We start from the raw sequence: 13,543 nt of genomic DNA on the forward strand, positions 1-13,543 counted from the left end.
AAATATCATGAATTTCTTCAACATATTAATGCATCTGAGCACGACATGTGTCTCTCTCCATAAGATTGTTAGCGAGGCAACCGCTGACAAATCGATGTAGCTTCCACTAACGACTTCGAGTGCGTTGTTGCCCGCACGAACTGATCCCACGAGTATTTTCAATGGATGATCAAGATCGTTAGGGTCACACAATTCACCAAGGCAGCTTCCTTTCTTTCATGCTCATCTATCCACCTCTGACATTTGTATTCCTGTGTACGTGCATATCTTTGCATTTTCTTCGCAACTTTTGACGTTAATTAATCTAGGAGTGGTGTTATACGTCGGCGTTTGCGTTGTTGCTTCTGTGCAGGTTTGATTAGACCATTTCCGTGTTTGGTTTCTCTCGTGGAGGCACAGGTGTATCACGTCTTTGTTGGTGCCACCTATATACCTATTTTTTATCCACTGTTTTTGTTCATCGATCGTGTTAAATTAGGGTTATAGTTGCTGTGTTATCCACCTTCCTAATTAGTTTTGTTCGTCCTGAAATTTACAGTCTATAACTTGTAACTTTGAACTCGTCCTCCGTTATATATTCAACGTCAATGCAAAATATTCACTCCATAACACATCACCTTTTACCGTATTTTCACTATTACATGCATTATACATTTCTACATAATGATTCCACTGATCACCAATAGCTTGTTTCTTTCCAGTAATCTCCCTGAATCCCACTGTATACCATTCCCTATCCACTTGTTTAGGATTTAATTCTGATGGCAGTTGTATTATATACTCTTTCCGGTTGGGAGGTCTCTCAAGAGCGAAATGTATAGGATTTCTAAAGATATACTAGCGAGCTTCTTCGTTAAAGAATTGTTTTCAACTGCGACTTGTATTCGGGTGGCAAGTGTGGTATTTAGGGTTAATATATTAATAATATTAATAAAAAAACAAATAAATATATAAGATAATTATACCAAATAAATAAATAAGATGCCCAAGGCCAAATCATCATGCCCCCCACACAAGGCGAAGCTAAAACTATATTAGGCACAAAAACATTTGGCACTAAATCCCCAATAAATAAATGCTCCACTGGCCAAACAATTCCCACACTAGAAAAGGCATAGATCAAATTCAAAATTGCAAAACGACAATATTACGCCTTGATGCCAGGATGTTTAGAGCACATGCTGAGGGGTTGGCGCTGCATTTCCGGTCGTGGCTTCCAGCACTCACCTCACCCGGACATCCCAATTAAATAGTATGCAATGCATACATAAAAGCGAGGGATATTGGCATTATACCCATCTGCTCGACCAAGTATATAACCCACATTGTGAGAATAAACCCGTCGCAAATGTACTAAGTGCGCATGCGACGTTAATAGTATAATTGATTTATTGATCACCAAAGTTAAGTTCATCCAGGTGTTGCAGATATTTTCGGGGCAAATCTTGATTATTACTGTCCGGATATAGCGCAGGAAAAAACTGCCAATTCAAAACATCTATCAAAGTTTTGTTTACGTTTATAACTAACCATGGCGGTACTTAAGCTAATGCTGCTAAGTAACTGGATCGATGAAACGGTTGATACGATGAAAGATCTACCTCGACTTGCACACGTCTTTCGAGAGCCCATCCCGGTCCTACATTGGTGTATTTCTCCAAGGTTTCGATAATCTTTGTAATGCCTCTGTCAATTTCATCACTGAAGGCGCTGCTAACTTTGCAATACAGGATTTTTCGGGCACCACTGTGAATCCATGGGTTCGAGTTTTAAATCCATCCTTGTCACGACTAAGTGGCATGACCAGATGAGCGCTAAAAAGAATATCTGATTTAATCCCAACATGAACAAGTTTTGTAACACTGCTACAATGTCGCCTTTCTTTGCACTAGTGTGTATTCGGATATTATGCTCATGTGCAATTTTTTTAGCTGTTGCACCGTTGCTTTATATGTAACTGTTGTTTTTGCTGCTGCTGCAGTGACAACCTGTTGTGGTTAATTCATTACAAATATATGTCTCAATATCTCAAGTGTATCTTCCTTTATCATACGACTATGTTTATATAGTCAATGCTGTTGTGCAATCTCTTTTAGTTGTGACACATTATGTTTATACTAAGGGGATGGTGAAACATCTTTCCAATCGGAAAATTCTTTCGATGACGTATTTTATTTGAATTTGTGTTTGTGAGTGTATTTTATCTGGATCAGAAACTGCAATTTCTTTCATCCTGATTACTATCTTATTTTTTCTGTTTTATTGGGAGGGGGATTTGGGGGTGTTGTTAAATCTGTATGTGCTTGTACCGACACGGGTGTTTGTGGTTTCGGTTTATTTATGTGCGCGTTATAGTATTCACGAACAGATCCACAAGGCTGGCAAAGTTGATTATGCGATTTGATTCCGATGACACGTTTAAGGCAGGGCCGTGTACCTAAACCTTAACCATCATGTAACACCTACGTGTGTTTTAAAGTACTCATAATGGCATGTTCTGACACAGAGTTCGTACTTTCCAAGGCAAACAGCTTTGCAATTGTTCTGTCCCGATGCCATGGAGATTCCTATACATACAAGCGAGAGTTCTTTCTAATTGGCGGAAACAGGAGCGTATTCATGTCCTTTTCCTATTTTTCAACCAGCTTGAGCATAGATACCACTCGTCGCAGTTTTATCTCGTCCTCCGAAACAGGTAGTTCACTGATTACAAGCCTAGGAGGATAGCGAGCCTCACAGGGTCCAGTTCTTATGCGTCCTCGTGATACATTTCGTACATCCACCGAAGAGTAGTGAGTTTGGATGCCAATCTTATACTTATGGCCTAAAAGCATTTTTAATTGCTCTTGAACATCTTCGTCATTGACCCCATCAAAAACCTAGCCAGCTTCATACGAAGTTTGAGTTATTTTTCTTTTGCGGGTGTACTCTTTCATGCCCAATATTCTGCATATTATTTTTATTTTTATTTGCCTCCAGAATCTACCTAAGTTGATTTCGTTCAAGTTGTAAGGTCACTCTCATGTTAACTAACTTACGAATGTATTCTGGATTTGTTTCGAAGACTGCATACATCTTCTGGGTTTCCTTAATAAACATGTATGACGCATTTAAACGATACAAAGATTTCAATTTATCCGTCACATCTTTGATATTCCAATCATTTGGCACGTTCATGCCGCTATTACGGACCTCAATCCATTCCTTCGGTGTACTTTGGGAGTCAATGAAATGGCTACTGCTCAAAATTTGTATAAAAACACCACAAGCATTTTTTCAATACGAAAATATTCACAACTCAACTCTATATTTCTCTTTTTGTCAGTACGAAATCATGATATAAAAAATTGTGTGCGTGCATGTATGTGTGTGTGTTGATCCCTACACTATGCTTGCCTGAACAAGTACACTCAGCGGGATTTGTTTCTACAATCATAGAGTAGTATCAAGGGCTTGTTTTTTGCCCTTTTTTGGAACCCTTTGGGGCATTTACATTCTACCCCCACCCCCATGGCTGGCTCACTCACCTCACGTGTGTTTCGGATTCTTGCATTCCGTTTATAAAATTAAAAAGTGATCAAGATGAAAGGGGACAAAAAAGGGTAAAACCTCTAGTCTGATACTACTGAGAGAGAGAGAGAGTTACAAATATACACCAAGTAGAACTGAACGTGGTATCCTTTAATTATACAGGAGATTGCTTGATAATACTATGCAGAATTAATATTTAATACAAATAAGAATTAGGTTAGAGAATTTTTAGTTCGTACTCTCCGAAGATTCGAACCCAGGTCCGCAGTGAAACGGCACCCGTCGCCTTACCTGCACGTACCAGTCCAGCCAGATAAAAAGAATTGTCTAACCTGTACGATATGATATATATATATATATATATATATATATATATATATATATATATATATATATATATATATATATATATATATATATATATATATATATATACACTGTTTTAACTATTTAAAAGAACAATTACTGTACTGAAGATCACATGACTTCAGTCAGTTTAAAAACAAGATAATTAAATGAACCAAACGAATTTACAGTACATGTAAACGTTAGAGTTACCTACACTGCTGCTGTACAAATTTGGCTACAGTTGAAAACCAAATTTCGGTGAGATAACTCTTCAATAATACTGACTTAATGTATATTCATACTGAGAAATAAAACGTTTACAAGGACACGATGGATAAGATCTAAGTTAAGCACAACATAAATTCCTAGACTTTATAAGATGAGTTACATTATTCGAATTACACTGGGTTCCAATTCGAGCGTGATGTGTGTTATGGTCAAAACTTGACCGAACATACAAAGCAAGATACTTTGTAAAAATGAATTTAAGACAAATTTGTAATGCAAAAGAACTGAAATTCGAAACGGACAAATATTGTTCAATGGATCGCACGACAAAGTATCAAAACAATATTTTGCTGAAATAATATAATCGTAAGATGTGAACCATTAAAATGAATAAGGTAGCACTGTATGCGCATGACAACAAACTAGGTTTGCTTGACAAAGTAAACATTCTACTTTGCGGATACATAGGTATCTTGTATTGAAAAAGAAATTCAAGTCTTAATAAAAGTTTATATTAGTTTGTTTCAAACTATTGCAATATCTTGCGTTTCTTCAAACACATCATCAATAGCACTTATATCCACTGATAAAGAAAAATTTAACCAATATTCTAGCGTAGTTTCTTTATAACAGAGTTGTACTCTTGCACAATACTCAATGTTGATATTTTAAAATGTCTACCAACTAAAATGCAATTGTGTTTAATTTTAATTTGCAAGTAATATGACACTCAAACGTTTTAAAAGATAGTATGTTAAATATGAAATCTCATGTAAAAGGACGAGGATACAATTTATTATTTATAATTCCCCATGAGGTAATCTGGTAACCATAAATCATAGTACATCATGTAAATGTTGTGATCATTCAACTTGAAAGGATTATTTGTTTCGTAGAAAATTATGGTCTTTCACATGCAAACCAGCCCACCCACCCAATTGTTTACCCAGTAAATTCAGTTCCGGTGGTATAGTGGTTAGAGCGTCCACCTCGGATGCGGAAGTTCGTGGGTTCGAACCCCAGCCGAGTCATACTAAAGACCTATAAAAGAAATGGTACTAACAGCTACCTTGCTTGGCACTCAGCATTAAGAGGTTAGTGTTAGGACTGGTTGGCCTGATGTCAGGATAGTGTGACTGGATAGGACATCATGCTAAAGGTCTGCAGCATGATGCCCCAGTGCTAGACATCACAAAAAAAAAAATGCCACACTGCAGACATCGTAGTGATAGGACTAAAATTGTTAAAGCTACGTTAAAAATCCAAATCACACACACACACACACACAGAGACACACACGCTCGCTTTAGAAATGCTTAAATCCACAATGCAAACATGCACTAGTGTTTAGTTTTTCGCTTATTTCTCGGTAGGTAGCTAAACCTGGGTGAGTAAAAACACACAGAGCAAAAACATTGACAAGGCTATTCATGTACTCATCACCAAACCCTGTCTCTCAATCTTTTATTCAAACAGTCCAATAGTTTTGCTCTGATTTAACTGAACACTGCATCTTACGTATCTCAACTAGCCGAATGTGAGTTTATGGCATGGCCCCCGAGTCCGTCGCCCGTCTACATTTACTATTTCGACTTCTCACAAGCCGCTCAGCCAATTTACATCAACTTAAACATGAATATTCCTATAGGGCGTGTTCTATTACTATTGTGTATGGGATGCCTCACTAACAATAGTGTGGCACCCATAACGACCAGAGGGAAAATTCTTCTGTAATAATACTGAGGCTATTTTAATCAAGGACATGCTCTTTCAAACGTTTGTATGGGTTATCTTACTTGCAATGATGGGGCTTCCTTAGCAACCAATTTGAAAGCCACTTACTAACTTCATTCGCTAATAAATTTCAAAATAAAATTAAAGGTACTCTGCATATACTTGAGAAAAGGCAATTCTTGAATTAATATGCATATAGAACTATGGTCAACATATAGTACCATGGTCACCATATAGTACCATGGTCAACAGTCACTTCGCTACTAAGAAACCTTATTTTCCTGATTAAAAAAACAGACATTCCTACAACAAAAATACTTTTGTTTAGACGGTTACTATACAAAGTTCATTAATTTCAAGATACAAAAATTATCGTGCATGAATGTGTAGCCCTAATTTAAAGGGGACGAAAACCCGGACCTGCACAATTTTATTGTAAATAGAAGGATATATAGTAGTTTGTGTAGATAATCTATCCCGACTATTTGTTTCTTTGCATCTATTGTATTTGCACAAACATTTCATACAAAATATTGTCCCGTATTACGAGATCAAACGGAAAGAACCTGCCCCGAATTTGTTAGCTCCCTTCCATACAAGCAGGATGTGACGTCATTTGAGACGATTAACGTATAAGAGTTGTATTCAGTTTGTGCAGCGAAGTGTCAAGTAGAAACAAAATGGTTCAATGCGCAGCTCTAAATTGCGTGAATAATAGCAGTTCTGGAACAGTCCTTAATTATTTTACTCTTTTATTTTTCTCCATCTATGAAAAGTAAGAAATTATCTACCAAATGAAATAACATTAAAGAAATGTTTACGCTTTTTCATTCAATGTTTCCAGCATCAATTTATTGTGCACGTTGGATTTGGTATGTAACTGCATCGGATGAATATGCATTTTGTCTTCCACACTTAAGTTAAAGAATGTTTTCCACTCGTTATATAATAAACCCCTCCTTCCCATTCAGCATTCATCTTTTTTGTGTAATGTCGATAATAGAAAAATAAATCACTTATAATTGAAAGTCTGTGTGCTCATATAAACTCGTTAGATTTCTTGTAACTACACACGCCTGAACACCACGATACAATTTTTTAAAAAATTTTTAAACAAATGTTACTGTTAACTTTCTTGATTGATAAATCTATTATAGTAACATTATTCATTAATGTGGTAATTACTCTCAAACTCGGACCCGGCTGATTCGGTACAAATCGCTGACTGATTCGGCCCATATATCTTGCTGATTCTCCAAACTTCCAATGTGATATTTAAATTTGTTTTTAAAGATGATCTTCTCATTATGTCCCAAGTACGTTGAGCAGTTCAAATATGCATTTAAAGTAACAAAATCCCGTTAGTACGCGTGATCATGGTATTGTTATATATAATAAAATAACGTAATCATGTTTATTGTGCATCGGCAATTTAGTAGTGAAATATTTTTTAAACTTTTTGTTCAATTTTAAATAGTTTGTTTTATTGAGAAATAATAAAATTACGAACACTGACAAAAAAGAAGAAATAAACTAAAAGATGGGCGTAATACATGATAGCTTTTAGAAACCGTCCGAATTCTGTGCTTTAGCCATGATGTTGAACTGAATAGCGACCGGATTTCCTGAGTAGGCGTCAATGATACTTTTTATCGAGTTCAAGTAACATTCGTCAATTGTTAGCAAATCTCAATGAACAATCAGATTAAATTGTTCAGTTAGAGAGATGATAATATAACCCTTTGGATTACTGACGGCAAGAATTCAGTCGATTTCGGGTTATAGAGGTCCATGCCATAAAGTCGTCTCATGATGACTTTAGTTATTAGGTTGGAGCCCTTTCATGTATAAAACTGCAGATGTCACATCATGCTTACACCCGCTCTATTTTTTCCAATGGAAATGCATTTAATGACTTGAAGAGCAGAGCAAAAGGGATGGATGCCACTTCTTTTCTCGTTAAGTACAGAAGCAGAGTTGATCAAATGGAAAAGTTTAAAAGCTGTAAATTTTGTAGATTTGATAAGTTATTTAGTTTAAGAAATACAACAATAAATAAAGCTTTAACAACCAGGGCGAGTTCTCCATAATTCATGATCAACAATGCCAGTGTGTACACAGTGTCTCAAATGACGTCACACCCGCTATTTTTACGGGGGGGGGGGGAAGCGCGTTGTTCTATTCAAGACGGATTGGGAGAGATGATCGGTTTTTCATACATTTCTTCGTAACGAGTAAGAATAAGCGATAAAAAATCTCAGAAAATGAACCTTATACATACAGCAAATTATATATGAAGTTTGTGCGAATTTTAGTTTTGCATGTTGGTCCCCTTTAACCACAAAATTTTAGAAACTCTTTATGAGCAATAACTATAGTAACAGACGGTGGCAGCGTGGTCGCAATTGCCCAATGACTGTAAGCAAATTTCGGCGGCGTCAGGAGCTCTTGTTAGCTGAATTTTTTATAGTATTTCGCCTCACATTAATGTAATGGGAAAGTTCTTGACAAAACCTATACTTATGAGGGGGTGTCAAGTGACATAAAATATGTTCTCTGTGGCAAAGTAGTGGTGCCTCTAAAGAACATTGCCACCGGGCGTCTCGGTAGGGGCGTCACTAAAGAACATTGCCGAAGGGCACCGTAAACCCCTGCGCTGCCACTGTCAACAAAGATTGTTCATTCCCCCTCCTCCTTGACGTTAGAATGTTGATATCCAGTATGTCGTTGCAGTTAATTACACGAGACCGTAAACGGTAAAGTCTGGCATTGTGGGTTTTGGTACTTTCGGTTTGGTCTGGACCTGAAAAGAAGAAAACAACGCTGAATGAAAAAAAACTGATTGGAATTAGTCTGGAATGATACTATAAAAAAGTAATCATCAGTTGAAATTCGGAATTTTTCAATAATTTCATAATTAAATTAATAAGTTAATGGTCGTAGCCTCATCCCCGTTTAATATTGATTAGGTATCGAGCATTTCATTTTAGTTCTGAAATTTATTTGATTGACAAAACGATTCGGTAAGTTTTTGAAAACATTCATCTAAAACTATGAAAACTGACAAGGGTTTTCTCTTTTGCTTGATAATGAGCTATATTTACCAGTTTCCAAGATACCCGTATAGTACATTTTTAGGCTAAAATATACTCAACTATTTGGAAAACCACGAAAATATAGACAGCTGCATTTCTTTTTCATCCTTACGTCACTTTCACCTAAACTCTGAAAAAGATTTTCATAAATTTATTTTGACGGCTCTGGTGGCCTAAGTAGTTAGAGCGTCCGCCTCAGATACGGGGGTTCGCGGATTCGAACCCCGGTCGAGTCATTCCAAATACATATAATAATGGTACCAGAAACTGCCTCGCTTTGCGCTCAACATTAAGAGTTAGTGTTAAGACTGGTCAGCCTCGTGTCAGTATAAGGTGACTGGATTGAACATGATGATACATGTGTGCGGCATGATGCCCTAGTGCTAGACATCACTATAAAATGCCACACTACAGACATCGTAGCGATATTATTCAAATTGTTAAAGCTATATTAAAAGTCTAAATCACTCACTCACTCACTCACTCACTCACTCACTCACTCACTCATTAATTTATTTCCTTGCTACTCAATACCTTACCAGTTTTAGCTTGAATTTAACTTGACATTCTTGCTCAGCCAGTAAAATCAAACTCAATTCATATGACTGATCCGACAAGAAATCTCCATGTACAACTCAATCTAGAAAGATTTTCTGATCTCCAGACCAGAAAATATTGGCGTATATTGTCACAACCTATTTTCCTCTTTAACGTTTAGCAAAAAACTCCTATCATAAATTGATTATTTAAAAACTATTGAAACAATCTATCCTACTTAATAAATAAAAAAACATCTATCATAAATTGATCGTTTAAAAACTATTGACACAATCTATCCTACCTAATATCCCGAGTACATATTTTCGCGTCACTAGATTTTCCTGCTGAACTCAGTTAAAGGATACGTTTTTGTTCCAAATATTCACTAATGTCATTTAGTTTTAACATGCACTAGTATCACATATCGGTTTTATTTTGGGGTTTTTAAATTAAAATCTGTAGAACTTGTTTTATTCGCATACAATTTCATGGATGTGTTCCTCGCATTATTCAGAACTCTGATGACCTTTTATCGGGGGGGGGGGGGCATTCTTTTTTATCACTTCAAAAAGCCGGGGAAAATTCCGTTGCTGTCATCTAACCGATTGATCAAAATACCAAGATACCAGAATGAACCGAAAGCAAAAAGAAACGAAAGCATTTTTTCTGAAAAATAACTAAAGCTTTCTACACTTGATAATAGGGGATTCCCATCATGGTATCAATATATAAATACCTTGCCCTCCTTTATGTCCATCAGCAGTTGTACGACATTGCTGCTGTTCAGTTCAATTGCTCTGTCGGTCAGAGACAGCACTCGAGACTTGTACTAAAACAGAAGAATACTCATAAAATTGAAAGGAGAATTTTCTATTCTGACATTTTGTAAACTTGTAACATAAAACAAGATGATCACACATAATTCAAGCGAGATCACATAATTAGGTATTCCCTGATGTTTGATCAGTCTTTGATAACCTTTGCTTCAGCTTTGTCTATATATTTGAGGGAATCGATTTAGATATTCTTCCTGATGGCAGGCATACCTTTTAGGAATATGTACTCTTATTATAACATGAACATACATACATTTGGACTATTCGTCCGGGTGGGATAGAAGGAGACAATGGAGGAAGAGGAAGAATACAGAAAGATTAACGAGAAAAAATGTATACCTCTTTGAAGACGTCAGTTCGCATGCCCGCCTGGATGAAGAAAAGTGCAATGTCCTGTTGGTTGTAATCCAGACAGTCAAACAAAATTTTAGCAAAGCGGTTTATGTTCCCATTTGACGTTTGCAAACCTTTGATCAGTTCCGAAACTTTCTTGATATCACCTTTCTGATGGATACATAATTACATTATTAAAAAAAAAGTTTAACAAAGATTAAATTAAAAAAATTAAATTAAGAGATAATGTATTACTAATAGCTGTATTCATTTTTTTAAACTGAATTTCTATGTAAAATTCAAAGTTTTGTATAAATAAAATCTTGACGGAATGTGCAAAGCAAACTATAAACAATTGTGAAATATATTGAATAATTGTTGTATAACTACAGCTGTTAATTACATATACTTTGTTACTTTAAAAATAATTGTATGAAATAATCATGAAATTCTATCTGAACCTCGATTTAATTTTCTTACAGGAGGTGGCACGTGCATCTTTGTAATTACGCGAATGAATAGCCGACTCAAAATGTCATATGAAAGTAAAGTTCGAAGAAAAGAAATTAACAGAAATATGGCAGTAAACAATTATTGTGATTTACAGGTAATGTGTGTGCTGGTGTCCCATCCACAGGATAAGTGATCAAAAAATAATTTGAAATAAGAAAGGACTATATTGAATAAGGGCCATTTTCTGCCCCCGTTTTAAATGGGGGTGGGGATTATTGTAAATATCACAATTCTCTGTTGTATTATTCGATGTAAAAATCACCCTATTCTGCATTAAATATGCATATAAATTTCTTTTTCATACTTAACCCGACCTTTGAACATGGTCTGGTATGGGAAATTTAAGAGAAAATGCTACATTTGAGCAATTTGAAACTAGAAATAAGATCTAAGCGCAGACTTGATCAGACAAGGTATTTACATTGATTGATTAATTTTTATTAAAAGTTTTGGGTTCTCATATTAACTTATGTGATCACGTTTGCGATAATCGCTAAAAATTAAAAAAATTCTTGAATTTTACTGTTTATGTATCATTGTCGTTGCTTTCCCTGTTGCACGGTAGCTGCCTATGTATCGCTACGCGTGAGCAATTAGACCCGCATTACTAGAGTGCGCTATATTATTTCCATCATTATTATATTAAAAAAATTCCGAGAATATTAACGATTCAGATATTTTAAAAACAATGTTATCCATTGATTTCTCTCTTTCTTCATTCTTTCTAAATTGCCTTGAGAACAAGATTTTTCGAAGAGGCGTTGAAGGGGCATTCTAAACTATATGTAAACAAAGACTACGTGGAGTAAACATTAAATGGAATTGTATTTTTACGTTGCCAATTTTTTTGCAAAAGCATGCTCTAAATAGTAGGATAGGTACATTTATATTACTTGTTTTAAACATTAAAAACAGTTGTTTTTTTCTTCATTTCCATCATGATACCGTTTGCTACTTTTAATTCACTCACTATTAGTATTACAGCGTATTCCGTACATGTAATCTTTAAATGAATCTCAATTTCCAGATGGAAACAACAGTTACAAGCAGCGTATTTTTTCATTAAATTTTGTTAACTGGGTCTTTCTTCGCATAGTAACAATATTAATTCTTTAAAACTAAAGCATTAACTGGGCAAACAATAAAGGATAGTCTGCAGTTACAGAAATCTGCTTGAAAGAAATGTGTCATCATATACAAGGGGAACAATGTAAGTAAGCTTCAATAGTTCAGACGGTATAGCATTATTTTGCCAAATTGTCGCTCCAAGTTCGAATCCCCAAAGCTCACTATTTATTTTCTTCTTTCTTTATAAGAATTAATATCCATATCAACAGCTGTCAAATTACGTGTTTGAAATAAAATTAGTACCTGCTCAGTTTTCAAAACCAAACAAAACAACGCACAATTTGAAAATCATTTTATTTTTTGTCGTGCACGGTAACATTTTTTATCAATATATTATTCATCTCAAATGGAACTATACAAGGATGGCCAACATTGCCGGATTACCAAATAGGCCGAGTAGGCACCGGCCTACGGGCCTCACGCCTTTTAGGGGCCCCGCGATAACGTTTGTTTAATAATATTTAATAATTTTTGTTTAATAATATAAAATGTTAATTTGTTTAATAACATTAATAATTGTTAATATTTGTTTTGTGTAATAAATTGGTTTATTAAAATTGTTCGTTGGTAAAATTAAAAGCGTATTAAGAGATAATTTGCGAGGGGCGCCCCAAGATTTCGACTGCCTAAGGGCCTCCACATGGTTTAATCCGGCACCAGTGGCCGTTCATGACTGCATCAGAAAATAATGGTATTGGAACAAGTATTGTGAAGTAGTTGTTCTTCCAAAATTAGATAGTTTAACTTTCATACAAGTTTATTTATATTCAATTTTTTCATACTGAATTTTTATCACATTTTCCGGTGCACGCATCCACATGACGAACAATTGGTTTTAGACTGACATAACAATTTCAAACTTGCTTATTACATCAACGATGTTTCTAACAATTACTGAAATTAGAAACCATTTCCAAACAGTGGGAACATGTCATCGGTCGCGATGGAAGCCAAGAAACTAACTGATTTATGATTTTTTTAATTGAAGATATTATTTGCAATACTTCTACGCCAAAAACCAGTAATTATATGAGCCTCAATCATTTGCAAATCATTATATTTTTATGTTCCTAAACTGTCATATTTTTATGGATATGGTATTCATCTAAAAGGAAATTAATGGAGAGTGGCCAAATATCTTTGCATCAGAAAATGATTGTGGTGGAACCAGTGTTGTGAAGCGATTATTATTCCATAGTTATATAGTATATTTTGTTATACATGTTTGTTTATGCTAAATTTTTTAAGACTTAATGT

At 35.3% G+C, this 13,543-nt stretch overlaps 1 protein-coding gene across 1 annotated transcript in view; it reads right to left on the reverse strand.

Annotated features, from left to right (window-relative positions):
- Positions 1–3,666: 3,666 nt before the first annotated feature.
- The window catches only part of LOC149802299 (uncharacterized), a 52,792-nt gene continuing 42,915 nt past the window's right edge, over positions 3,667–13,543 (reverse strand). The window contains exons 9-11 of the mRNA XM_089956723.1: positions 10,652–10,816; positions 10,213–10,305; positions 3,667–8,644 (exon numbers count right to left, since the gene is read on the reverse strand). Of these exons, the coding sequence (XP_089812849.1) occupies positions 8,579–8,644; positions 10,213–10,305; positions 10,652–10,816 (324 nt within the window). The 3' untranslated portion in view covers positions 3,667–8,578. The remainder of the gene's footprint in view (positions 8,645–10,212; positions 10,306–10,651; positions 10,817–13,543) is intronic.

This window comes from Sinohyriopsis cumingii, chromosome 4 (genome assembly GCF_028554795.1).
Source record: "Sinohyriopsis cumingii isolate HCF-2022 chromosome 4, ASM2855479v2, whole genome shotgun sequence".
Taxonomy (NCBI): Eukaryota; Metazoa; Mollusca; class Bivalvia; order Unionida; family Unionidae; genus Sinohyriopsis; species Sinohyriopsis cumingii.